General features: G+C 52.0%; 1 protein-coding gene across 1 annotated transcript in view; it reads left to right on the plus strand.

The window, feature by feature from the left end:
- The window catches only part of LOC135569063 (N6-adenosine-methyltransferase non-catalytic subunit-like), a 39259-nt gene that overhangs the window by 8253 nt on the left and 3506 nt on the right, over positions 1–27500 (plus strand). Inside the window, 6 exon segments of the mRNA XM_065015901.1 lie at positions 337–427; positions 3792–3933; positions 7369–7461; positions 22716–22832; positions 23578–23788; positions 27298–27390. Of these exon segments, the coding sequence (XP_064871973.1) occupies positions 337–427; positions 3792–3933; positions 7369–7461; positions 22716–22832; positions 23578–23788; positions 27298–27390 (747 nt within the window).

The raw sequence follows: 27500 nt of genomic DNA on the forward strand, positions 1-27500 counted from the left end.
GTGTGTAATCTCTGTGTGTAATCTGTGTGTGTGTGTGTGTAATCTGTGTGTGTGTGTGTGTAATCTGTGTGTGTGTATAATCTGTGTTTAATCTGTGTGTATAATCTGTGTGTAATCTGTGTGTGTGTGTGTGTAATCTGTGTGTGTGTGTGTAATCTGTGTGTGTGTGTGTAATCTGTGTGTGTGTATAATCTGTGTTTAATCTGTGTGTTTAATCTGTGTGTGTGTATAATCTGTGTTTAATCTGTGTGTAATCTGTGTGTGTGTGTGTGTGTGAAATCTCTGTGTCTGTGTGTAATCTGTGTGTATAATCTGTGTGTAATCTGTGTGTTTCAGGTCTGGCAGACCGGTTTGAAGAGTATCCTAAACTCAGAGAGCTGATCAGACTGAAGGATGAACTGATCTCAACCACCAACACCCCCCCCATGTAGGTCCCAGTCATTTACCCCCCCCATGTAGGTCCCAGTCATTTACCCCCATGTAGGTCCCAGTCATTTACACCCCCATGTATGTTCCAGTCATTTACCTCCCATGTAGGTCCCAGTCATTTAACCCCCCCATCTAGGTCCCAGTCATTTAAGCCCCCCCATGTAGGTCCCAGTCATTTAACCCCCATGTAGGTACCAGTCATTTAACCCCCCATGTTGGTCCCAGTCATTTAACCCCCATGTTGGTCCCAGTCATTTAACCCCCATGTAGGTCCCAGTCATTTAACCCCCATGTAGGTCCCAGTCATTTAACCCCCCATGTAGGTGCCAGTCATTTACCCCCTCCCCATCTAGGTCCCAGTCATTTACCCCCTCCCCATCTAGGTCCCAGTTATTTACCCCCCATGTAGGTCCCAGTCATTCAACCCCCATCTAGGTCCCAGTCAATCACCCCCATCTAGGTCCCAGTCATTTAACCCCCATGTAGGCCCCAGTCAATAAACCCCCCCCATCTAGGTCCCAGTCATATAAACCCCCATGTAGGTCCCAGTCATTTACCCCCTCCCCATCTAGGTCCCAGTCATTTACCCCTCCCCCATCTAGGTCCCAGTTATTTACCCCCATCTAGGTCCCAGTCATTTAACCCCCATGTAGCTCCCAGTCATTTAACCCCCATCTAGGTCCCAGTCAATTCCCCCCACCCCCATCTAGGTCCCAGTCATTTAACCCCCAATGTAGGTCCCAGTCATTTACCCCCATCTAGGTCCCAGTCATTTAACCCCCATCTAGGTCCCAGTCATGTAACCCCCATGTAGGTCCCAGTCAATTACCCCCATGTAGGTCCCAGTCATTTAACCCCCATGTAGGTCCCAGTCATTTAACCCCCATGTAGGTCCCAGTCATTCAACCCCCATGTAGGTCCCAGTCATTTAACCCCCATGTAGGTCCCAGTCATTTAACCCCCATGTAGGTCCCAGTCATTTAACCCCCATCTAGGTCCCAGTCATTTACCCCCCCATGTAGGTCCCAGTCATTTAACCCCCACAAGTAGGTCCCAGTCATTTAACCCCTCCCCATCTAGGTCCCAGTCATTTACCCCCTCCCCATCTAGGTCCCAGTCATTTACCCCTCCCCATGTAGGTCCCAGTCATTTAACCCCACATGTAGGTCCCAGTCATTTAACCCCCATCTAGGTCCCAGTCATTTAACCCCCATCTAGGTCCCAGTCATTTAACCCCCCATCTAGGTCCCAGTCATTTACCCCCCCGTCTAGGTCCCAGTCATTTAACCCCCATGTAGGTCCCAGTCATTTAACCTCCCCATCTTTGTCCCAGTCATTTAACCCCCATCTAGGTCCCAGTCATTTAACCCCCATCTAGGTCCCAGTCATTTACCCCCTCCCCATGTAGGTCCCAGTCATTTAACCCCCCATCTAGGTCCCAGTCATTTAACCCCCATGTAGGTCCCAGTCATTTAACGCCCCCATGTAGGTCCCAGTCATTTAACCCCCATGTAGGTCCCAGTCATTTACCCCCTCCCCATCTAGGTCCCAGTCATTTAACCCCCCATCTAGGTCCCAGTCATTTAACCCCCCATGTAGGTCCCAGTCATTTAACGCCCCCATGTAGGTCCCAGTCATTTAACCCCCATGTAGGTCCCAGTCATTTAACCCCCCATGTAGGTCCCAGTCATTTAACGCCCCCATGTAGGTCCCAGTCATTTAACCCCCCATGTAGGTCCCAGTCATTTACCCCCTCCCCATCTAGGTCCCAGTCATTTAACCCCCCATCTAGGTCCCAGTCATTTAACCCCCCATGTAGGTCCCAGTCATTTAACGCCCCCATGTAGGTCCCAGTCATTTAACGCCCCATGTAGGTCCCAGTCATTTAACCCCCATGTAGGTCCCAGTCATTTAACCCCCCCCCATGTAGGTCCCAGTCATTTAACCCCCCCCATGTAGGTCCCAGTCATATTACCCCCCCATGTAGGTCCCAGTCATATTACACCCCCCATGTAGGTCCCAGTCATTTAACCCCCCCATGTAGGTCCCAGTCATTTAACCCCCATGTAGGTCCCAGTCAATTACCCCCCTCCCATGTAGGTCCCAGTCATTTAACCCCCCTCCCATGTAGGTCCCAGTCATTTAACCCCCCACCCCCATGTAGGTCCCAGTCATTTAACCCCCACCCCCCATGTAGGTCCCAGTCATTTAACCCCCACCCCCCATGTAGGGTGCAGTCATTTAACCCCCATGTAGGTCCCAGTCATTTAACCCCCACCCCCCCATGTAGGTCCCAGTCATTTAACCCCCCACCCCCATGTAGGTCCCAGTCATTTAACCCCCACCCCCCATGTAGGTCCCAGTCATTTAACCCCCCATGTAGGTCCCAGTCATTTAACCCCCATGTAGGTCCCAGTCATTTAACCACCCCCATGTAGGTCCCAGTCATTTACCCCCATGTAGGTCCCAGTCATTTAACCCCCCATGTAGGTCCCAGTCATTTAACCCCCCATGTAGGTCCCAGTCATTTAACCCCCATGTAGGTCCCAGTCATTTAACCCCCCATGTAGGTCCCAGTCACTCCCTGATAGGAGAGTCTGTTAAATGACTCCCTGATAGGAGAGTCTGTTAAATGACTCCCTACTGTAGTGACTCTGGATAGGAGCCGTCTGCTAAATGACTCCCTACTGTAGTGGCTCTGGATAGGAGCCGTCTGCTAAATGACTCCCTACTGTAGTGACTCTGGATAGGAGAGTCTGCTAAATGACTCCCTACTGTAGTGACTCTGGATAGGAGCCGTCTGCTAAATGACTCCCTACTGTAGTGACTCTGGATAGGAGCCGTCTGTTAAATGACTCCCTACTGTAGTGACTCTGGATAGGAGCCGTCTGCTAAATGACTCCCTACTGTAGTGGCTCTGGATAGGAGCCGTCTGCTAAATGACTCCCTGATAAGAGAGTCTGTTAAATGACTCCCTGATAGGAGAGTCTGTTAAATGACTCCCTACTGTAGTGGCTCTGGATAGGAGCCGTCTGCTAAATGACTCCCTACTGTAGTGGCTCTGGATAGGAGCCGTCTGCTAAATGACTCCCTGATAAGAGAGTCTGTTAAATGACTCCCTGATAGGAGAGTCTGTTAAATGACTCCCTACTGTAGTGACTCTGGATAAGAGAGTATGTTAAATGACTCCCTACTGTAGTGACTCTGGATAGGAGCCGTCTGCTAAATGACTCCCTACTGTAGTGACTCTGGATAGGAGAGTCTGCTAAATGACTCCCTGATAGGAGAGTCTGTTAAATGACTCCCTACTGTAGTGACTCTGGATAGGAGCCGTCTGCTAAATGACTCGCGTGTTAATGTAGGTATCTGCAGGCCGACCCAGAGCACTTTGACCTGCGTGATCTGAAGACTAAGTTTGATGTGATCCTGCTGGAGCCCCCGCTTGAGGAGTACTACAGAGAGTCAGGAATACCCCACACAGAACGCTACTGGAACTGGGACGATGTGAGTTACTGGGGGGTACTACAGAGAGTCAGGAATACCCCCACACAGAACGCTACTGGAACTGGGACGATGTGAGTTACTGGGGGGTACTGGACCTGGGACGATGTGAGTTACTGGGGGGTACTACAGAGAGTCAGGAATACCCCACACAGAACGCTACTGGAACTGGGACGATGTGAGTTACTGGGGGGGGTACTACAGAGAGTCAGGAATACCCCACACAGAACACTACTGGAACTGGGACGATGTGAGTTACTGGGGGGGTACTGGACCTGGGACGATGTGAGTTACTGGGGGGGGGTACTGGACCTGGGACGATGTGAGTTACTGGGGGGGGTACTGGACCTGGGACGATGTGAGTTACTGGGGGGGGGGTACTGGACCTGGGACGATGTGAGTTACTGGGGGGGTACTGGACCTGGGACGATGTGAGTTACTGGGGGTACTGGACCTGGGACGATGTGAGTTACTGGGGGCACTGGACCTGGGACGATGTGAGTTACTGGGGGGTACTGGACCTGGGACGATGTGAGTTACTGGGGGGTACTGGACCTGGGACGATGTGAGTTACTGGGGGGTACTGGACCTGGGACGATGTGAGTTACTGGGGGGGGGTACTGGACCTGGGACGACTGGTGATGTGAGTTACTGGGGGGGGGTACTGGACCTGGGACGATGTGAGTTACTGGGGGGGGTATTGGACCTGGGACGATGTGAGTTACTGGGGGGTACTGGACCTGGGACGATGTGAGTTACTGGGGGGGTACTGGACCTGGGACGATGTGAGTTACTGGGGGGTACTGGACCTGGGACGATGTGAGTTACTGGGGGGGGGTACTGGACCTGGGACGATGTGAGTTACTGGGGGGGTACTGGACCTGGGACGATGTGAGTTACTGGGGGGGGGTACTGGACCTGGGACGATGTGAGTTACTGGGGGGTGGGGGTACTGGACCTGGGACGATGTGAGTTACTGGGGGGGTACTGGACCTGGGACGATGTGAGTTACTGGGGGGGGTACTGGACCTGGGGCGATGTGAGTTACTGGGGGTACTGGACCTGGGGACGATGTGAGTTACTGGGGGGGTACTGGACCTGGGACGATGTGAGTTACTGGGGGGGTACTGGACCTGGGACGATGTGAGTTACTGGGGGGGTACTGGACCTGGGGACGATGTGAGTTACTGGGGGGGTACTGGACCTGGGACGATGTGAGTTACTGGGGGGGGGGTGAGTACTGGACCTGGGGACGATGTGAGTTACTGGGGGGTACTGGACCTGGGACGATGAGTAACTGGGAGTTACTGGGGTGAGTACTGGACCTGGGGACGATGTGAGTTACTGGGGGGGGTACTGGACCTGGGACGATGTGAGTTACTGGGGGGTACTGGACCTGGGACGATGTGAGTTACTGGGGGGGGGGTACTACTGGACCTGGGACGATGTGAGTTACTGGGGGGTACTGGACCTGGGACGATGTGAGTTACTGGGGGGTACTGGACCTGGGACGATGTGAGTTACTGGGGGGGGGTACTGGACCTGGGACGATGTGAGTTACTGGGGGGGGGTACTGGACCTGGGACGATGTGAGTTACTGGGGGGGGGTACTGGACCTGGGACGATGTGAGTTACTGGGGGGTACTGGACCTGGGACGATGTGAGTTACTGGGGGGGTACTGGACCTGGGACGATGTGAGTTACTGGGGGGGGGTACTGGACCTGGGACGATGTGAGTTACTGGGGGGGGTACTGGACCTGGGACGATGTGAGTTACTGGGGGGGTACTGGACCTGGGACGATGTGAGTTACTGGGGGGGGGGGGGGGGTACTGGACCTGGGACGATGTGAGTAACTGGGGGGGGGGTACTGGACCTGGGACGATGTGAGTAACTGGGGGGGGGGTACTGGACCTGGAGTTACTGGGGGTACTGGACCTGGGACGAGAGTGAGTTACTGGGGGGTACTGGACCTGGGACGATGTGAGTTACTGGGGGGGGTACTGGACCTGGGACTGGGATGTGAGTTACTGGGGGGGTACTGGACCTGGGACGATGTGAGTGAGTTACTGGGGGGTACTGGACCTGGGACGATGTGAGTTACTGGGGGGGGTACTGGACCTGGGACGATGTGAGTTACTGGGGGTACTGGACCTGGGACGATGTGAGTTACTGGGGGGGTACTGGACCTGGGACGATGTGAGTTACTGGGGGGGGTACTGGACCTGGGACGATGTGAGTTACTGGGGGTACTGGACCTGGGACGATGTGAGTTACTGGGGGGTACTGGACCTGGGACGATGTGAGTTACTGGGACGAGTGAGTACTGGACCTGGGACGATGTGAGTTACTGGGGGGTACTGGACCTGGGACGATGTGAGTTACTGGGGGGTACTGGACCTGGGACGATGTGAGTTACTGGGGGGTACTGGACCTGGGACGATGTGAGTAACTGGGGGGGTACTGGACCTGGGACGATGTGAGTAACTGGGGGGTACTGGACCTGGGACGATGTGAGTTACTGGGGGGGTACTGGACCTGGGACGATGTGAGTTACTGGGGGGGTACTGGACCTGGGACGATGTGAGTTACTGGGGGGGGGACCTGGGTACTGGACCTGGGGGGTACTGTGAGTTACTGGGGGGGTACTGGACCTGGGACGATGTGAGTTACTGGGGGGGGGGGGTACTGGACCTGGGACGATGTGAGTTACTGGGGGGTACTGGACCTGGGGCGATGTGAGTTACTGGGGTACTGGACCTGGGACGATGTGAGTTGAGTTAACTGGGGGTACTGGACCTGGGACGATGTGAGTTACTGGGGGGGGGTACTGGACCTGGGACGATGTGAGTTACTGGGGGGGGCACTGGACCTGGGGACGATGTGAGTTACTGGGGGGGGGGGGGCTACTGGACCTGGGGACGATGTGAGTTACTGGGGGGGTACTGGACCTGGGACGATGTGAGTTACTGTGTAAATGAATTTATAATAATGAAGATATTTAATAGAAGCATTGTTTAATAAATAAAGCTTTCTGTTGATTTCTCTCATCTCTTCCCCCTCTTCTCTCCCCCTCCTCTCCTTCTCTCCCCCTTCTCTCCTCCCTCTTCTCTCCCCTCCCCCTCTCCCTCTTCTCTCCCCCTCCTCTCTCTCCTCTTCTCTCCCCCATCTCTCCCTCTCTCTCCCCCTCTCTCTCTCCTCTCTCTCCCTCTTCTCTCCTCCTTCTCTCTCTTCCCCCTCTTCTCTCCCCCCCTCTCTCTCCTCTTCTCCCCCCTTCTCTCCTCCCCCTTCTCTCCCCCTCCTCTCTCTCCCTCTTCTCTCCTCCTCCTCCTCTCTCTCCTCTTCTCTCCCCCTCCTCTCTCTCCTCTCTCTCCTCTTCTCTCCCCCTCCTCTCCTCCTCCTCTCTCTCCTCTCTCTCCCTCTTCTTCTCTCCCTCTAGATAATGAAGCTGGAGATAGAGGAGATATCAGCCCTGCGTTCCTTTGTCTTTCTCTGGTGTGGATCAGGAGAGGGACTGGACCTGGGGAGAATGGTATTATACACAGAGAGAGGGACCTGGGGAGAATGGTATTATACACAGAGAGAGGGACCTGGGGAGAATGGTATTATACACAGAGAGAGGGACCTGGGGAGAATGGTATTATACACAGAGAGAGGGACTGGACCTGGGGAGAATGCTATTATACACAGAGAGAGGGACCTGGAGAGAATGGTATTATACACAGAGAGAGGGACCTGGGGAGAATGGTATTATACACAGAGAGAGGGACTGGACCTGGGGAGAATGGTATTATACACAGAGAGAGGGACCTGGACCTGGGGAGAATGGTATTATACACAGAGAGAGGGACCTGGGGAGAATGGTATTATACACAGAGAGAGGGACTGGACCTGGGGAGAATGGTATTATACACAGAGAGAGGGACTGGACCTGGGGAGAATGGTATTATACACAGAGAGAGGGACTGGACCTGGGGAGAATGGTATTATACACAGAGAGAGGGACTGGACCTGGGGAGAATGGTATTATACACAGAGAGAGGGACCTGGACCTGGGGAGAATGGTATTATACACAGAGAGAGGGACCTGGGGAGAATGGTATTATACACAGAGAGAGGGACCTGGGGAGAATGGTATTATACACAGAGAGAGGGACTGGACCTGGGGAGAATGGTATTATACACAGAGAGAGGGACTGGACCTGGGGAGAATGGTATTATACACAGAGAGAGGGACTGGACCTGGGAGAATGGTATTATACACAGAGAGAGGGACCTGGGGAGAATGGTATTATACACAGAGAGAGGGACCTGGGGAGAATGGTATTATACACAGAGAGAGGGACCTGGGGAGAATGGTATTATACACAGAGAGAGGGACCTGGGGAGAATGGTATTATACACAGAGAGAGGGACCTGGGGAGAATGGTATTATACACAGAGAGAGGGACCTGGGGAGAATGGTATTATACACAGAGAGAGGGGACCTGGGGAGAATGGTATTATACACAGAGAGGGACCTGGGGAGAATGGTATTATACACAGAGAGAGGACTGGACCTGGGGAGAATGGTATTATACACAGAGAGAGGGACTGGACCTGGGGAGAATGGTATTATACACAGAGAGGGACCTGGGGAGAATGGTATTATACACAGAGAGGGACCTGGGAGAATGGTATTATACACAGAGAGAGGGACCTGGGGAGAATGGTATTATACACAGAGAGAGGGACCTGGGGAGAATGGTATTATACACAGAGAGAGGACCTGGGGAGAATGGTATTATACACAGAGAGGGACCTGGGGAGAATGGTATTATACACAGAGAGAGGACTGGACCTGGGGAGAATGGTATTATACACAGAGAGAGGGACCTGGGGAGAATGGTATTATACACAGAGAGAGGGACCTGGGGAGAATGGTATTATACACAGAGAGAGAGGACCTGGGGAGAATGGTATTATACACAGAGAGAGGGACTGGACCTGGGAGAATGGTATTATACACAGAGAGGGGGACCTGGGGAGAATGGTATTATACACAGAGAGAGGGACCTGGGGAGAATGGTATTATACACAGAGAGAGGGACCTGGGGAGAATGGTATTATACACAGAGAGAGGGACCAGGGGAGAATGGTATTATACACAGAGAGAGGGACCTGGGGAGAATGGTATTATACACAGAGAGAGGGACCTGGGGAGAATGGTATTATACACAGAGAGGGGGACCTGGGGAGAATGGTATTATACACAGAGAGAGAGACCTGGGGAGAATGGTATTATACACAGAGAGAGGGACTGGACCTGGGAGAATGGTATTATACACAGAGAGGGGGACCTGGGGAGAATGGTATTATACACAGAGAGAGGGACCTGGGGAGAATGGTATTATACACAGAGAGAGGGACCTGGGGAGAATGGTATTATACACAGAGAGAGGGACCAGGGGAGAATGGTATTATACACAGAGAGAGGGACCTGGGGAGAATGGTATTATACACAGAGAGAGGGACCTGGGGAGAATGGTATTATACACAGAGAGAGGGACTGGACCTGGGAGAATGGTATTATACACAGAGAGGGGGACCTGGGGAGAATGGTATTATACACAGAGAGGGACTGGACCTGGGAGAATGGTATTATACACAGAGAGAGGGACCTGGGGAGAATGGTATTATACACAGAGAGAGGGACCTGGGGAGAATGGTATTATACACAGAGAGAGGGACTGGACCTGGGAGAATGGTATTATACACAGAGAGAGGGACTGGACCTGGGAGAATGGTATTATACACAGAGAGATGGACTGGACCTGGGAGAATGGTATTATACACAGAGAGAGAGACCTGGGGAGAATGGTATTATACACAGAGAGAGGGACTTGACCTGGGAGAATGGTATTATACACAGAGAGGGGGACCTGGGGAGAATGGTATTATACACAGAGAGAGGGACCTGGGGAGAATGGTATTATACACAGAGAGAGGGACTGGACCTGGGAGAATGGTATTATACACAGAGAGAGGGACCTGGGGAGAATGGTATTATACACAGAGAGAGGGACCTGGGGAGAATGGTATTATACACAGAGAGAGGGACCTGGGGAGAATGGTATTATACACAGAGAGGGGGACCTGGGAGAATGGTATTATACACAGAGAGAGGGACCTGGGGAGAATGGTATTATACACAGAGAGAGGGACCTGGGGAGAATGGTATTATACACAGAGAGAGAGACCTGGGGAGAATGGTATTATACACAGAGAGAGAGAGGGACCTGGGGAGAATGGTATTATACACAGAGAGAGGGACTGGACCTGGGAGAATGGTATTATACACAGAGAGAGGGACCTGGGGAGAATGGTATTATACACAGAGAGGGACTGGACCTGGGGAGAATGGTATTATACACAGAGAGAGGGACCTGGGGAGAATGGTATTATACACAGAGAGAGGGACCTGGGGAGAATGGTATTATACACAGAGAGAGGGACCTGGGAGAATGGTATTATACACAGAGAGAGGGACCTGGGGAGAATGGTATTATACACAGAGAGAGGGACCTGGGAGAATGGTATTATACACAGAGAGAGGACTGGACCTGGGAGAATGGTATTATACACAGAGAGGGACTGGACCTGGGGAGAATGGTATTATACACAGAGAGAGGGACCTGGGGAGAATGGTATTATACACAGAGGGACCTGGGGAGAATGGTATTATACACAGAGAGAGGGACCTGGGGAGAATGGTATTATACACAGAGAGAGGGACCTGGGGAGAATGGTATTATACACAGAGAGAGGGACCTGGGGAGAATGGTATTATACACAGAGAGGGGGACCTGGGGAGAATGGTATTATACACAGAGAGAGGGACCTGGGGAGAATGGTATTATACACAGAGAGAGGGACCTGGGAGAATGGTATTATACACAGAGAGAGGGACCTGGGGAGAATGGTATTATACACAGAGAGAGGGACCTGGGAGAATGGTATTATACACAGAGAGAGGGACTGGACCTGGGAGAATGGTATTATACACAGAGAGAGGGACCTGGGGAGAATGGTATTATACACAGAGAGAGGGACCTGGGGAGAATGGTATTATACACAGAGAGAGGGACTGGACCTGGGAGAATGGTATTATACACAGAGAGAGGGACTGGACCTGGGGAGAATGGTATTATACACAGAGAGAGGGACCTGGGGAGAATGGTATTATACACAGAGAGAGGGACCTGGGGAGAATGGTATTATACACAGAGAGAGGGACCTGGGGAGAATGGTATTATACACAGAGAGAGGGACCTGGGGAGAATGGTATTATACACAGAGAGAGAGGGACCTGGGGAGAATGGTATTATACACAGAGAGAGGGACCTGGGGAGAATGGTATTATACACAGAGAGAGGGACCTGGGGAGAATGGTATTATACACAGAGAGAGGACCTGGGGAGAATGGTATTATACACAGAGAGGGACCTGGGAGAATGGTATTATACACAGAGGGACCTGGGGAGAATGGTATTATACACAGAGAGAGGGACCTGGGAGAATGGTATTATACACAGAGAGAGGGACTGGACCTGGGAGAATGGTATTATACACAGAGAGAGGGACTGGACCTGGGGAGAATGGTATTATACACAGAGAGAGGGACCTGGGGAGAATGGTATTATACACAGAGAGAGGGACCTGGGGAGAATGGTATTATACACAGAGAGAGGGACCTGGGGAGAATGGTATTATACACAGAGAGAGGGACCTGGGGAGAATGGTATTATACACAGAGAGAGGGACCTGGGGAGAATGGTATTATACACAGAGAGGGGGACCTGGGGAGAATGGTATTATACACAGAGAGAGGGACCTGGGGAGAATGGTATTATACACAGAGAGAGGGACCTGGGAGAATGGTATTATACACAGAGAGAGGGACCTGGGGAGAATGGTATTATACACAGAGAGAGGGACCTGGGAGAATGGTATTATACACAGAGGACTGGACCTGGGAGAATGGTATTATACACAGAGAGAGGGACCTGGGGAGAATGGTATTATACACAGAGAGAGGGACCTGGGGAGAATGGTATTATACACAGAGAGAGGGACTGGACCTGGGAGAATGGTATTATACACAGAGAGGGACTGGACCTGGGGAGAATGGTATTATACACAGAGAGGGACCTGGGGAGAATGGTATTATACACAGAGAGAGGGACCTGGGGAGAATGGTATTATACACAGAGAGAGGGACCTGGGGAGAATGGTATTATACACAGAGAGGGACCTGGGGAGAATGGTATTATACACAGAGAGAGAGGGACCTGGGGAGAATGGTATTATACACAGAGAGAGGGACCTGGGAGAATGGTATTATACACAGAGAGAGGGACCTGGGGAGAATGGTATTATACACAGAGAGGGGACCTGGGAGAATGGTATTATACACAGAGAGAGGGACTGGACCTGGGGAGAATGGTATTATACACAGAGAGAGGGAGAGGGACCTGGGGAGAATGGTATTATACACAGAGAGAGGGACCTGGGGAGAATGGTATTATACACAGAGAGAGGGACCTGGGGAGAATGGTATTATACACAGAGGGACTGGACCTGGGAGAATGGTATTATACACAGAGAGAGGGACCTGGGGAGAATGGTATTATACACAGAGAGAGGGACCTGGGGAGAATGGTATTATACACAGAGAGAGGACTGGACCTGGGGAGAATGGTATTATACACAGAGAGAGGGACCTGGGAGAATGGTATTATACACAGAGAGAGGGACCTGGGGAGAATGGTAATACACAGAGAGAGGGACCTGGGAGAATTATACACAGAGAGGGACTGGACACTGGGAGAATGGTATTATACACAGAGAGAGGGACTGGACCTGGGAGAATGGTATTATACACAGAGAGGGACTGGACCTGGGGAGAATGGTATTATACACAGAGACTGGACCTGGGGAGAATGGTATTATACACAGAGAGAGGGACCTGGGGAGAATGGTATTATACACAGAGAGGGGACCTGGGGAGAATGGTATTATACACAGAGAGGGGGACCTGGGGAGAATGGTATTATACACAGAGAGGGACCTGGGGAGAATGGTATTATACACAGAGAGAGGGACCTGGGAGAATGGTATTATACACAGAGAGAGAGGGACCTGGGGAGAATGGTATTATACACAGAGAGAGGGACTGGACCTGGGAGAATGGTATTATACACAGAGAGAGGGACCTGGGAGAATGGTATTATACACAGAGAGGGACCTGGGGAGAATGGTATTATACACAGAGAGAGGGACTGGACCTGGGAGAATGGTATTATACACAGAGAGGACTGGACCTGGGGAGAATGGTATTATACACAGAGAGAGGGACCTGGGGAGAATGGTATTATACACAGAGAGAGAGGGACCTGGGGAGAATGGTATTATACACAGAGAGAGGGACCTGGGGAGAATGGTATTATACACAGAGAGAGGGACCTGGGGAGAATGGTATTATACACAGAGAGAGGGACCTGGGGAGAATGGTATTATACACAGAGAGAGGGACCTGGGGAGAATGGTATTATACACAGAGAGGGACCTGGGGAGAATGGTATTATACACAGAGAGAGGGACCTGGGGAGAATGGTATTATACACAGAGAGAGGGACCTGGGGAGAATGGTATTATACACAGAGAGAGGGACTGGACCTGGGGAGAATGGTATTATACACAGAGAGAGGGACCTGGGGAGAATGGTATTATACACAGTATTATACAGAGAGAGGGACCTGGGGAGAATGGTATTATACACAGAGAGAGGGACCTGGGGAGAATGGTATTATACACAGAGAGAGGGACCTGGGGAGAATGGTATTATACACAGAGAGAGAGGGACCTGGGGAGAATGGTATTATACACAGAGAGGGACCTGGGGAGAATGGTATTATACACAGAGAGAGGGACCTGGGGAGAATGGTATTATACACAGAGAGAGGGACCTGGGGAGAATGGTATTATACACAGAGAGAGGGACCTGGGAGAATGGTATTATACACAGAGAGAGGGACCTGGGGAGAATGGTATTGTACACAGAGAGAGGGACCTGGGAGAATGGTATTATACACAGAGAGAGGGACTGGACCTGGGAGAATGGTATTATACACAGAGAGAGGGACTGGACCTGGGGAGAATGGTATTATACACAGAGAGAGGGACCTGGGGAGAATGGTATTATACACAGAGAGAGGGACCTGGGGAGAATGGTATTATACACAGAGAGGGGGACCTGGGGAGAATGGTATTATACACAGAGAGAGGGACCTGGGGAGAATGGTATTATACACAGAGAGAGGGACCTGGGGAGAATGGTATTATACACAGAGAGAGGGACCTGGGAGAATGGTATTATACACAGAGAGAGGGACTGGACCTGGGAGAATGGTATTATACACAGAGAGAGGGACCTGGGGAGAATGGTATTATACACAGAGAGAGGGACCTGGGGAGAATGGTATTATACACAGAGAGAGGGACTGGACCTGGGAGAATGGTATTATACACAGAGAGGGACTGGACCTGGGAGAATGGTATTATACACAGAGAGAGGGACCTGGGGAGAATGGTATTATACACAGAGAGAGGGACCTGGGGAGAATGGTATTATACACAGAGAGAGGGACCTGGGGAGAATGGTATTATACACAGAGAGAGGGACCTGGGGAGAATGGTATTATACACAGAGAGAGGGACCTGGGGAGAATGGTATTATACACAGAGAGAGGGACCTGGGGAGAATGGTATTATACACAGAGAGAGGGACCTGGGGAGAATGGTATTATACACAGAGAGAGGGACCTGGGGAGAATGGTATTATACACAGAGAGAGGGACCTGGGAGAATGGTATTATACACAGAGAGAGGGACTGGACCTGGGAGAATGGTATTATACACAGAGAGGGGACCTGGGAGAATGGTATTATACACAGAGAGAGGGACCTGGGGAGAATGGTATTATACACAGAGAGAGGGACCTGGGAGAATGGTATTATACACAGAGAGAGGGACCTGGGGAGAATGGTATTATACACAGAGAGGGGGACCTGGGGAGAATGGTATTATACACAGAGAGAGAGACCTGGGGAGAATGGTATTATACACAGAGAGAGGGACCTGGGGAGAATGGTATTATACACAGAGAGAGGGACCTGGGGAGAATGGTATTATACACAGAGAGAGAGACCTGGGGAGAATGGTATTATACACAGAGAGAGGGACTGGACCTGGGAGAATGGTATTATACACAGAGAGGGGGACCTGGGGAGAATGGTATTATACACAGAGAGAGGGACCTGGGGAGAATGGTATTATACACAGAGAGAGGGACCTGGGGAGAATGGTATTATACACAGAGAGAGGGACCAGGGGAGAATGGTATTATACACAGAGAGAGGGACCTGGGGAGAATGGTATTATACACAGAGAGAGGGACCTGGGGAGAATGGTATTATACACAGAGAGAGGGACTGGACCTGGGAGAATGGTATTATACACAGAGAGGGGGACCTGGGGAGAATGGTATTATACACAGAGAGAGGGACTGGACCTGGGAGAATGGTATTATACACAGAGAGAGGGACCTGGGGAGAATGGTATTATACACAGAGAGAGGGACCTGGGGAGAATGGTATTATACACAGAGAGAGGGACTGGACCTGGGAGAATGGTATTATACACAGAGAGAGGGACTGGACCTGGGAGAATGGTATTATACACAGAGAGATGGACTGGACCTGGGAGAATGGTATTATACACAGAGAGAGAGACCTGGGGAGAATGGTATTATACACAGAGAGAGGGACTTGACCTGGGAGAATGGTATTATACACAGAGAGGGGGACCTGGGGAGAATGGTATTATACACAGAGAGAGGGACCTGGGGAGAATGGTATTATACACAGAGAGAGGGACTGGACCTGGGAGAATGGTATTATACACAGAGAGAGGGACCTGGGGAGAATGGTATTATACACAGAGAGAGGGACCTGGGGAGAATGGTATTATACACAGAGAGAGAGACCTGGGGAGAATGGTATTATACACAGAGAGAGGGACCTGGGGAGAATGGTATTATACACAGAGAGAGGGACTGGACCTGGGGAGAATGGTATTATACACAGAGAGAGGGACCTGGGGAGAATGGTATTATACACAGAGAGAGGGACTGGACCTGGGGAGAATGGTATTATACACAGAGAGAGGGACCTGGGGAGAATGGTATTATACACAGAGAGAGGGACCTGGGGAGAATGGTATTATACACAGAGAGAGGGACCTGGGAGAATGGTATTATACACAGAGAGAGGGACCTGGGGAGAATGGTATTATACACAGAGAGAGGGACCTGGGAGAATGGTATTATACACAGAGAGAGGGACTGGACCTGGGAGAATGGTATTATACACAGAGAGAGGGACTGGACCTGGGGAGAATGGTATTGTACACAGAGAGAGGGACCTGGGGAGAATGGTATTATACACAGAGAGAGGGACCTGGGGAGAATGGTATTATACACAGAGAGAGGGACCTGGGGAGAATGGTATTATACACAGAGAGAGGGACCTGGGGAGAATGGTATTATACACAGAGAGAGGGACCTGGGGAGAATGGTATTATACACAGAGAGGGGGACCTGGGGAGAATGGTATTATACACAGAGAGAGGGACCTGGGGAGAATGGTATTATACACAGAGAGAGGGACCTGGGAGAATGGTATTATACACAGAGAGAGGGACCTGGGGAGAATGGTATTATACACAGAGAGGGACCTGGGAGAATGGTATTATACACAGAGAGGGACTGGACCTGGGAGAATGGTATTATACACAGAGAGAGGGGACCTGGGGAGAATGGTATTATACACAGAGAGAGGGACCTGGGGAGAATGGTATTATACACAGAGAGAGGGACTGGACCTGGGAGAATGGTATTATACACAGAGAGAGGGACTGGACCTGGGGAGAATGGTATTATACACAGAGAGAGGGACCTGGGGAGAATGGTATTATACACAGAGAGGGACCTGGGGAGAATGGTATTATACACAGAGAGAGGGACCTGGGGAGAATGGTATTATACACAGAGAGAGGGACCTGGGGAGAATGGTATTATACACAGAGAGAGGGACCTGGGGAGAATGGTATTATACACAGAGAGAGGGACCTGGGGAGAATGGTATTATACACAGAGAGAGGGACCTGGGGAGAATGGTATTATACACAGAGAGGGGGACCTGGGAGAATGGTATTATACACAGAGAGAGGGACTGGACCTGGGGAGAATGGTATTATACACAGAGAGAGGGACCTGGGGAGAATGGTATTATACACAGAGAGAGAGACCTGGGGAGAATGGTATTATACACAGAGAGAGGGACCTGGGGAGAATGGTATTATACACAGAGAGAGGGACTGGACCTGGGAGAATGGTATTATACACAGAGAGAGGGACCTGGGGAGAATGGTATTATACACAGAGAGAGGGACCTGGGGAGAATGGTATTATACACAGAGAGAGGGACTGGACCTGGGGAGAATGGTATTATACACAGAGAGAGGGACCTGGGGAGAATGGTATTATACACAGAGAGAGGGACCTGGGGAGAATGGTATTATACACAGAGAGAGGGACCTGGGAGAATGGTATTATACACAGAGAGAGGGACCTGGGGAGAATGGTATTGTACACAGAGAGAGGGACCTGGGAGAATGGTATTATACACAGAGAGAGGGACTGGACCTGGGAGAATGGTATTATACACAGAGAGAGGGACTGGACCTGGGGAGAATGGTATTATACACAGAGAGAGGGACCTGGGGAGAATGGTATTATACACAGAGAGAGGGACCTGGGGAGAATGGTATTATACACAGAGAGGGGGACCTGGGGAGAATGGTATTATACACAGAGAGAGGGACCTGGGGAGAATGGTATTATACACAGAGAGAGGGACCTGGGAGAATGGTATTATACACAGAGAGAGGGACCTGGGGAGAATGGTATTATACACAGAGAGAGGGACCTGGGAGAATGGTATTATACACAGAGAGAGGGACTGGACCTGGGAGAATGGTATTATACACAGAGAGAGGGACCTGGGGAGAATGGTATTATACACAGAGAGAGGGACCTGGGGAGAATGGTATTATACACAGAGAGGGACTGGACCTGGGAGAATGGTATTATACACAGAGAGAGGGACTGGACCTGGGGAGAATGGTATTATACACAGAGAGAGGGACCTGGGGAGAATGGTATTATACACAGAGAGAGGGACCTGGGGAGAATGGTATTATACACAGAGAGAGGGACCTGGGGGAGAATGGTATTATACACAGAGAGAGGGACCTGGGGAGAATGGTATTATACACAGAGAGAGGGACCTGGGGAGAATGGTATTATACACAGAGAGAGGGACCTGGGGAGAATGGTATTATACACAGAGAGAGGGACCTGGGGAGAATGGTATTATACACAGAGAGGGACCTGGGAGAATGGTATTATACACAGAGAGAGGACTGGACCTGGGGAGAATGGTATTATACACAGAGAGAGGGACCTGGGGAGAATGGTATTATACACAGAGAGGGACCTGGGGAGAATGGTATTATACACAGAGAGAGGGACCTGGGGAGAATGGTATTATACACAGAGAGAGGGACCTGGGGAGAATGGTATTATACACAGAGAGAGGGACCTGGGGAGAATGGTATTATACACAGAGAGAGGGACCTGGGGAGAATGGTATTATACACAGAGAGAGGGACCTGGGGAGAATGGTATTATACACAGAGAGAGGGACCTGGGGAGAATGGTATTATACACAGAGAGAGGGACCTGGGGAGAATGGTATTATACACAGAGAGAGGGACTGGACCTGGGGAGAATGGTATTATACACAGAGAGAGGGACTGGACCTGGGGAGAATGGTATTATACACAGAGAGAGGGACCTGGGGAGAATGGTATTATACACAGAGAGAGGGACCTGGGGAGAATGGTATTATACACAGAGAGAGGGACCTGGGGAGAATGGTATTATACACAGAGAGAGGGACTGGACCTGGGGAGAATGGTATTATACACAGAGAGAGGGACTGGACCTGGGGAGAATGGTATTATACACAGAGAGGGACCTGGGGAGAATGGTATTATACACAGAGAGAGGGACCTGGGGAGAATGGTATTATACACAGAGAGAGGGACCTGGGGAGAATGGTATTATACACAGAGAGAGGGACCTGGGGAGAATGGTATTATACACAGAGAGAGGGACTGGACCTGGGGAGAATGGTATTATACACAGAGAGAGGGACCTGGGGAGAATGGTATTATACACAGAGAGAAGGACCTGGGGAGAATGGTATTATACACAGAGAGAGGGACCTGGGGAGAATGGTATTATACACAGAGAGAGGGACTGGACCTGGGGAGAATGGTATTATACACAGAGAGAGGGACCTGGGGAGAATGGTATTATACACAGAGAGAGGGACCTGGGGAGAATGGTATTATACACAGAGAGAGGGACCTGGGGAGAATGGTATTATACACAGAGAGAGGGGCCTGGGGAGAATGGTATTATACACAGAGAGAGGGACTGGACCTGGGGAGAATGGTATTATACACAGAGAGAGGGACCTGGGGAGAATGGTATTATACACAGAGAGAGGGACCTGGGGAGAATGGTATTATACACAGAGAGAGGGACCTGGGGAGAATGGTATTATACACAGAGAGAGGGACCTGGGGAGAATGGTATTATACACAGAGAGAGGGACTGGACCTGGGGAGAATGGTATTATACACAGAGAGAGGGACTGGACCTGGGGAGAATGGTATTATACACAGAGAGAGGGACCTGGGGAGAATGGTATTATACACAGAGAGAGGGACCTGGGAGAATGGTATTATACACAGAGAGAGGGACCTGGGGAGAATGGTATTATACACAGAGAGAGAGACCTGGGGAGAATGGTATTATACACAGAGAGAAGGACCTGGGGAGAATGGTATTATACACAGAGAGAGGGACCTGGGGAGAATGGTATTATACACAGAGAGAGGGACTGGACCTGGGGAGAATGGTATTATACACAGAGAGAGAGACCTGGGGAGAATGGTATTATACACAGAGAGAGGGACCTGGGGAGAATGGTATTATACACAGAGAGAGGGACCTGGGGAGAATGGTATTATACACAGAGAGGGACCTGGACCTGGGGAGAATGGTATTATACACAGAGAGGGACCTGGGAGAATGGTATTATACACAGAGAGGGACCTGAGGAGAATGGTATTATACACAGAGAGAGGGACTGGACCTGGGGAGAATGGTATTATACACAGAGAGAGGGACTGGACCTGGGGAGAATGGTATTATACACAGAGAGAGGGACCTGGGGAGAATGGTATTATACACAGAGAGAGGGACTGGACCTGGGGAGAATGGTATTATACACAGAGAGGGACTGGACCTGGGGAGAATGGTATTATACACAGAGAGAGGGACCTGGGGAGAATGGTATTATACACAGAGAGGGACTGGACCTGGGGAGAATGGTATTATACACAGAGAGAGGACTGGGGAGAATGGTATTATACACAGAGAGAGGGACCTGGGGAGAATGGTATTATACACAGAGAGAGGGACCTGGGGAGAATGGTATTATACACAGAGAGAGGGACCTGGGGAGAATGGTATTATACACAGAGAGAAGGACCTGGGGAGAATGGTATTATACACAGAGAGAGGGACCTGGGGAGAATGGTATTATACACAGAGAGAGGGACTGGACCTGGGGAGAATGGTATTATACACAGAGAGAGAGACCTGGGGAGAATGGTATTATACACAGAGAGAGGGACCTGGGGAGAATGGTATTATACACAGAGAGAGGGACCTGGACCTGGGGAGAATGGTATTATACACAGAGAGAGGGACCTGGGGAGAATGGTATTATACACAGAGAGAGGGACCTGAGGAGAATGGTATTATACACAGAGAGAGGGACTGGACCTGGGGAGAATGGTATTATACACAGAGAGAGGGACTGGACCTGGGGAGAATGGTATTATACACAGAGAGAGGGACCTGGGGAGAATGGTATTATACACAGAGAGGGACTGGACCTGGGGAGAATGGTATTATACACAGAGAGAGGACTGGACCTGGGGAGAATGGTATTATACACAGAGAGAGGGACCTGGGGAGAATGGTATTATACACAGAGAGAGGGACTGGACCTGGGGAGAATGGTATTATACACAGAGAGAGGGACTGGGGAGAATGGTATTATACACAGAGAGAGGGACCTGGGGAGAATGGTATTATACACAGAGAGAGGGACCTGGGGAGAATGGTATTATACACAGAGAGGGACTGGACCTGGGGAGAATGGTATTATACACAGAGAGAGGGACCTGGGGAGACTGGTATTATACACAGAGAGGGACTGGACCTGGGGAGAATGGTATTATACACAGAGAGAGGGACTGGACCTGGGGAGAATGGTATTATACACAGAGAGAGGGACTGGACCTGGGGAGAATGGTATTATACACAGAGAGAGGGACCTGGGGAGAATGGTATTATACACAGAGAGAGGGACCTGGGGAGAATGGTATTATACACAGAGAGGGGGACCTGGGGAGAATGGTATTATACACAGAGAGGGGGACCTGGGGAGAATGGTATTATACACAGAGAGAGGGACCTGGGGAGAATGGTATTATACACAGAGAGAGAGACCTGGAGAGAATGGTATTATACACAGAGAGAGGGACCTGGGGAGAATGGTATTATACACAGAGAGAGGGACCTGGGGAGAATGGTATTATACACAGAGAGAGGGACCTGGGGAGAATGGTATTATACACAGAGAGAGGGACTGGACCTGGGGAGAATGGTATTATACACAGAGAGAGGGACTGGACCTGGGGAGAATGGTATTATACACAGAGAGAGGGACCTGGGGAGAATGGTATTATACACAGAGAGAGGGACCTGGGGAGAATGGTATTATACACAGAGAGAGGGACCTGGGGAGAATGGTATTATACACAGAGAGAGAGACCTGGGGAGAACAACAGGTGTTCTTAATGTTTTGTACACAAACATACACACCTGTTATTCAGCTGGTATTAATTCTTATTCTTCCTTAACCGACAGGGTTCTGATCTAATCATCTCCCCTCTCTCCCTCCTCCCTCCTCCCCCGTCTCCCCCTCCTCCCTCCTCTCCCCCCTCTCCCTCCTCCCCCCTCCCTCCCTCCTCCCTCCTCCCTCCTCCCCCTCTCCCTCTCTCCCTCCTCCCTCCTTCCCCTCTCCCCTCCTCCCTCCTCCCCCGTCTCCCCCTCTCCCTCTCTCCCTCCTCCCTCCTTCCCCCTCTCCCTCCTCTCTCCTCCTCCCCCTCTCCCCCTCTCCCTCCTCTCCCCCTCTCCCCCTCTCCCTCCTCTCTCCTCCCCCTCTCCCTCCTCCCTCCTCTCCCCCTCTCCCTCCTCCCTCCTCTCCCCCTCTCCCTCCTCCCTCCTCTCCCTCTCTCCCTCCTCCTCCTTCCCCCTCTCCCTCCTCTCTCCCTCTCTCCCTCCCTCCCTCCTCTCCCCTCTCTCCCTCTCTCCCTCCTCCCTCCTTCCCCCTCTCCCTCCTCTCTCCTCCCCCTCTCCCTCCTCCCTCCTCTCCCCCTCTCCCTCCTCCCTCCTCTCCCCCTCTCCCTCCACCACAGTGTCTGAGAAAGTGGGGTTTCAGGCGTTGTGAGGATATCTGTTGGATCAAAACCAACAAGAACAACCCTGGAAAGACCAAAACCCTCGACCCTAAAGCTGTGTTTCAGAGAACCAAGGTAACACACACCAGCGACACCGACACCAACACACACACCATGACACACACCAGCGACACCAACACACACACACAGTCTCATACACAATTTACAAAAATGTACCATGATTTCTCCCCCTCCCTCCCCTCTCCTCTCTCCTTTCCTCCCTCTCTCCTCTCCTCTCCCCCTCTCCTCCTCCTCCCTCTCTCCTCTCTCTCCCCTCCCTCCCCCTCTCCTCTCCTCTCTCTCCCCCTCCCTCCCCCTCTCCTCTCCTTTCCTTCCTCTCTCCCTCCCTCTCCCCTTCCCCCTCTCTCTTCCCCCCTCTCTCCTCCCCCTCCCTCCCCCTCCCTCCCCCTCTCTCCTCCCTCTCCCTCTCTCCCCCTCTCTCCTCCCCTCCCCCTCTCTCCTCCCTCTCCCCTCCCCTCTCTCCTCCTCTCCCCTCCCCCTCTCTCCTCCTCCTCCCCTCTCCCCCTCCCTCCCCCCCTCTCTCCTCTCTCTCCCCTCCCTCCCCCCTCTCCTCTTTCCACCCTCCCTCTCTCCTCCCCCTCCCTCCCCCTCTCCTCTCTCCTTTCCTTCCTCTCTCCCTCCCCCTCTCCGCCCCTCCCCCTCTCTCTTCCCCCTCTCTCCTCCCTCTCCCCTCCCTCCCCCTCCCTCTCTCCTCCTCCTCCCTCTCCCCTCTCCCCCTCCCTCCCCCTCCCTCTCCCCTCTCTCCCCCTCCCCCTCTCTCCTCCTCCCTCCCTCTCTCCTCTCCCCTCCCCCTCTCTAGGAACACTGTCTAATGGGTATTAAAGGAACAGTCCGGCGGTCTACAGATGGAGATTTCATCCACGCCAACGTGGACATCGACCTGATTATTACCGAGGAGCCTGAGATCGGGAACGTGGAGAAACCGGTGGAGATATTTCATATCATAGAACACTTCTGTCTGGGGAGACGAAGACTACACCTGTTTGGACGAGACTCTACCATCAGACCAGGTGGGTCCTCAGACCAGGTGGGTCCTCAGACCAGGTGGGTCCTCAGACCAGGTGGGGCATCAGACCAGGTGGGTCCTCAGACCAGGTGGGTCATCAGACCAGGTGGGGCATCAGACCAGGTGGGTCCTCATATTATAGAACACTTCTGTCTGGGGAGACGAAGACTACACCTGTTTGGACGAGACTCTACCATCAGACCACGTGGGTCCTCAGACCAGGTGGGTCCTCATATTATAGAACACTTCTGTCTGGGGAGACGAAGACTACACCTGTTTGGACGAGACTCTACCATCAGACCAGGTGGGTCCTCAGACCAGGTGGGTCCTCATATTATAGAACACTTCTGTCTGGGGAGACGAAGACTACACCTGTTTGGACGAGACTCTACCATCAGAGCAGGTGGGTCCTCAGACCAGGTGGGTCCTCATATTATAGAACACTTCTGTCTGGGGAGACGAAGACTACACCTGTTTGGACGAGACTCTACCATCAGACCAGGTGGGTCCTCAGACCAGGTGGGTCCTCAGACCAGGTGGGTCCTCAGACCAGGTGGGTCATCATATTATAGAACACTTCTGTCTGGGGAGACGAAGACTACACCTGTTTGGACGAGACTCTACCATCAGACCAGGTGGGTCCTCAGACCAGGTGGGTCAACAGACCAGGTGGGTCATCATATTATAGAACACTTCTGTCTGGGTAGACGAAGACTACACCTGTTTGGACGAGACTCTACCATCAGACCAGGTGGGTCATCAGACCAGGTGGGTCCTCATATTATAGAACACTTCTGTCTGGGTAGACGAAGACTACACCGGTTTGGACGAGACTCTACCATCAGACCAGGTGGGTCCTCAGACCAGGTGGGTCCTCAGACCAGGTGGGTCCTCATATTATAGAACACTTCTGTCTGGGGAGACTAAGACTACACCTGTTTGGACGAGACTCTACCATCAGACCAGGTGGGTCCTCAGACCAGGTGGGTCAACAGACCAGGTGGGTCATCATATTATAGAACACTTCTGTCTGGGGAGACGAAGACTACACCTGTTTGGACGAGACTCTACCATCAGACCAGGTGGGTCCTCAGACCAGGTGGGTCCTCAGACCAGGTGTGTCATTAGACCAGGTGGGTCAACAGACCAGGTGGGATGACCAGGTGGGTCATCAGACCAGGTGGGTCAACAGACCAGGTGGGTCATCAGACCAGGTGGGATGACCAGGTGGGTCCTCAGACCAGGTGGGGCAGATGACCAGGTGGGTCCTCAGACCAGGTGGGTCAGGTGGGTCCTCAGACCAGGTGGGTCATCAGACCAGGTGGGATGACCAGGTGGGTCAACAGACCAGGTGGGTCATCAGACCAGGTGGGTCCTCAGACCAGGTGGGGCATCAGACCAGGTGGGTCATCATACCAGGTGGGTCAACAGACCAGGTGGGATGACCAGGTAGGGCATCAGACCAGGTGCGGCATCAGACCAGGTGGGTCAACAGACCAGGTGGGTCCTCAGACCAGGTGGGTCCTCAGACCAGGTGGGGCATCAGACCAGGTGGGGCATCAGACCAGGTGTGACGCTGCGGACTAGCTCAGTGCTGCCCCCTCTCGTTGACTAGCTCAGTGCTGCCCCCTCTAGTTGACTAGCTCAGTGCTGCCCCCTCTAGTTGACTAGCTCAGTGCTGCCCCCTCTAGTTGACTAGCTCAGTGCTGCCCCCTCTCGTTGACTAGCTCAGTGCTGCCCCCTCTCGTTGACTAGCTCAGTGCTGCCCCCTCTCGTTGACTAGCTCAGTGCTGCCCCCTCTCGTTGACTAGCTCAGTGCTGCCCCTCTAGTTGACTAGCTCAGTGCTGCCCCCTCTAGTTGACTAGCTCAGTGCTGCCCCTCTCGTTGACTAGCTCAGTGCTGCCCCCTCTCGTTGACTAGCTCAGTGCTGCCCCTCTCGTTGACTAGCTCAGTGCTGCCCCCTCTCGTTGACTAGCTCAGTGCTGCCCCCTCTCGTTGACTAGCTCAGTGCTGCCCCCTCTCGTTGACTAGCTCAGTGCTGCCCCCTCTCGTTGACTAGCTCAGTGCCGCCCCTCTCGTTGACTAGCTCAGTGCTGCCCCCTCTAGTTGACTAGCTCAGTGCTGCCCCCTCTAGTTGACTAGCTCAGTGCTGCCCCCTCTCGTTGACTAGCTCAGTGCTGCCCCCTCTCGTTGACTAGCTCAGTCCTGCCCCCTCTCGTTGACTAGCTCAGTGCCGCCCCCTCTCGTTGACTAGCTCAGTGCTGCCCCCTCTCGTTGAAGGCTGATTGAGGTACTGCAGCATGTCATTACAACTCCTTCTGTGTGCATTTTAAAAAAGTAATCAGTGCAAAGTATGATACATAAATCAGGAATCCTCCATGATTTCAGGGGTGAAAAAGTTAACCCTGAATCAGATAGAGGACTAGAGGATGATTGTAGCCTTCTAGATTTGTGTTGTGGTCCATTTATTTTGGTTAAATGTATTTCTCTCTCTCCTATCTCCCCCTCTCTCTCCTCCTCTCTCTCCTCCTCTCTCTCCTATCTCCTCTCCTATCTCCCCCTCTCTCTCCTCCTCTCTCTCCCCCACTCTCTCCTATCTCCTCTCTTCTCTGCCCCTCTCTCCCCTATCTCCTCTCTTCTCTGCCCCTCTCTCCCTATCTCCTCTCTTCTCTGCCCCTCTCTCCCTATCTCCTCTCCTCTCTCCCCTCTCTCTCCTCCTCTCTCTCCCCCACTCTCTCCTATCTCCTCTCCTCTCTCCCCCTCTCTCTCCTCCTCTCTCTCCCCCACTCTCTCCTATCTCCTCTCCTCTCTCCCCCTCTCTCTCCTCCTCTCTCTCCCCCACTCTCTCCCTATCTCCTCTCCTCTCTCCCCTCTCTGCCCTATCTCCTCTCTTCTCTCCCCACTCTCTCCTATCTCCTCTCCTCTCTCCCCCCTCTCTCTCCTCCTCTCTCTCCTCCTCTCTCTCCTCCTCTCTCTCCTATCTCTCTCCTCTCTCCCCTATCTCCTCTCCTCTCTCCCCCTCTCTGCCCTATCTCCTCTCTTCTCTGCCCCTCTCTCCCCTATCTCCTCTCCTCTCTCCCCTCTCTCCCCTATCTCCTCTCCTCTCTCCCTCCTCTCTCTCCCTATCTCCTCTCCTCTCTCCCCTCTCTGCCCTATCTCCTCTCTTCTCTGCCCCTCTCTCCCTATCTCCTCTCCTCTCCCCTCTCTCCCCCTATCTCTCTCCCTCTCTCCCCCCTCTCTGCCCTATCTCCTCTCCTCTCTGCCCCTCTCCCCTATCTCCTCTCCTCTCTCCCCCTCTCTCTCTCCCCCTCTCTCCCCTATCTCCCTCTCCTCTCTCTCCCCCTCTCTCCCCCTATCTCCTCTCCTCTCTCCCCTCTCTCTCTCTCTCTCTCTCTCTCTCTCTCGCTCCCCTCTCTCTCCCTCCTCTCCTATCTCCTCTCCTCTCTCCCCTCTCCCCTATCTCCTCCCCTCTCTATCTCTCTTCTCCTCTCTGTCTCTCTCTCTCTCTCCAGGGTGGTTGACAGTAGGTCCTACTCTGACCAACAGTAACTTCAACTCAGAGTCTTACTCCTCCCACTTCTCAATCACACAGTCTCACCTCTCAGGTAGGTCCTTAATCACACACACACACACACACACACACACACACACCTCAATCTGTCTTGTCTGTTCTCTCTCCTCTCCTCCATCTCTTCTCATCTCTTCCTCCTCTCTC

This window comes from Oncorhynchus nerka, unplaced genomic scaffold (assembly GCF_034236695.1).
Source record: "Oncorhynchus nerka isolate Pitt River unplaced genomic scaffold, Oner_Uvic_2.0 unplaced_scaffold_1223, whole genome shotgun sequence".
Lineage (NCBI taxonomy): Eukaryota > Metazoa > Chordata > Actinopteri > Salmoniformes > Salmonidae > Oncorhynchus > Oncorhynchus nerka.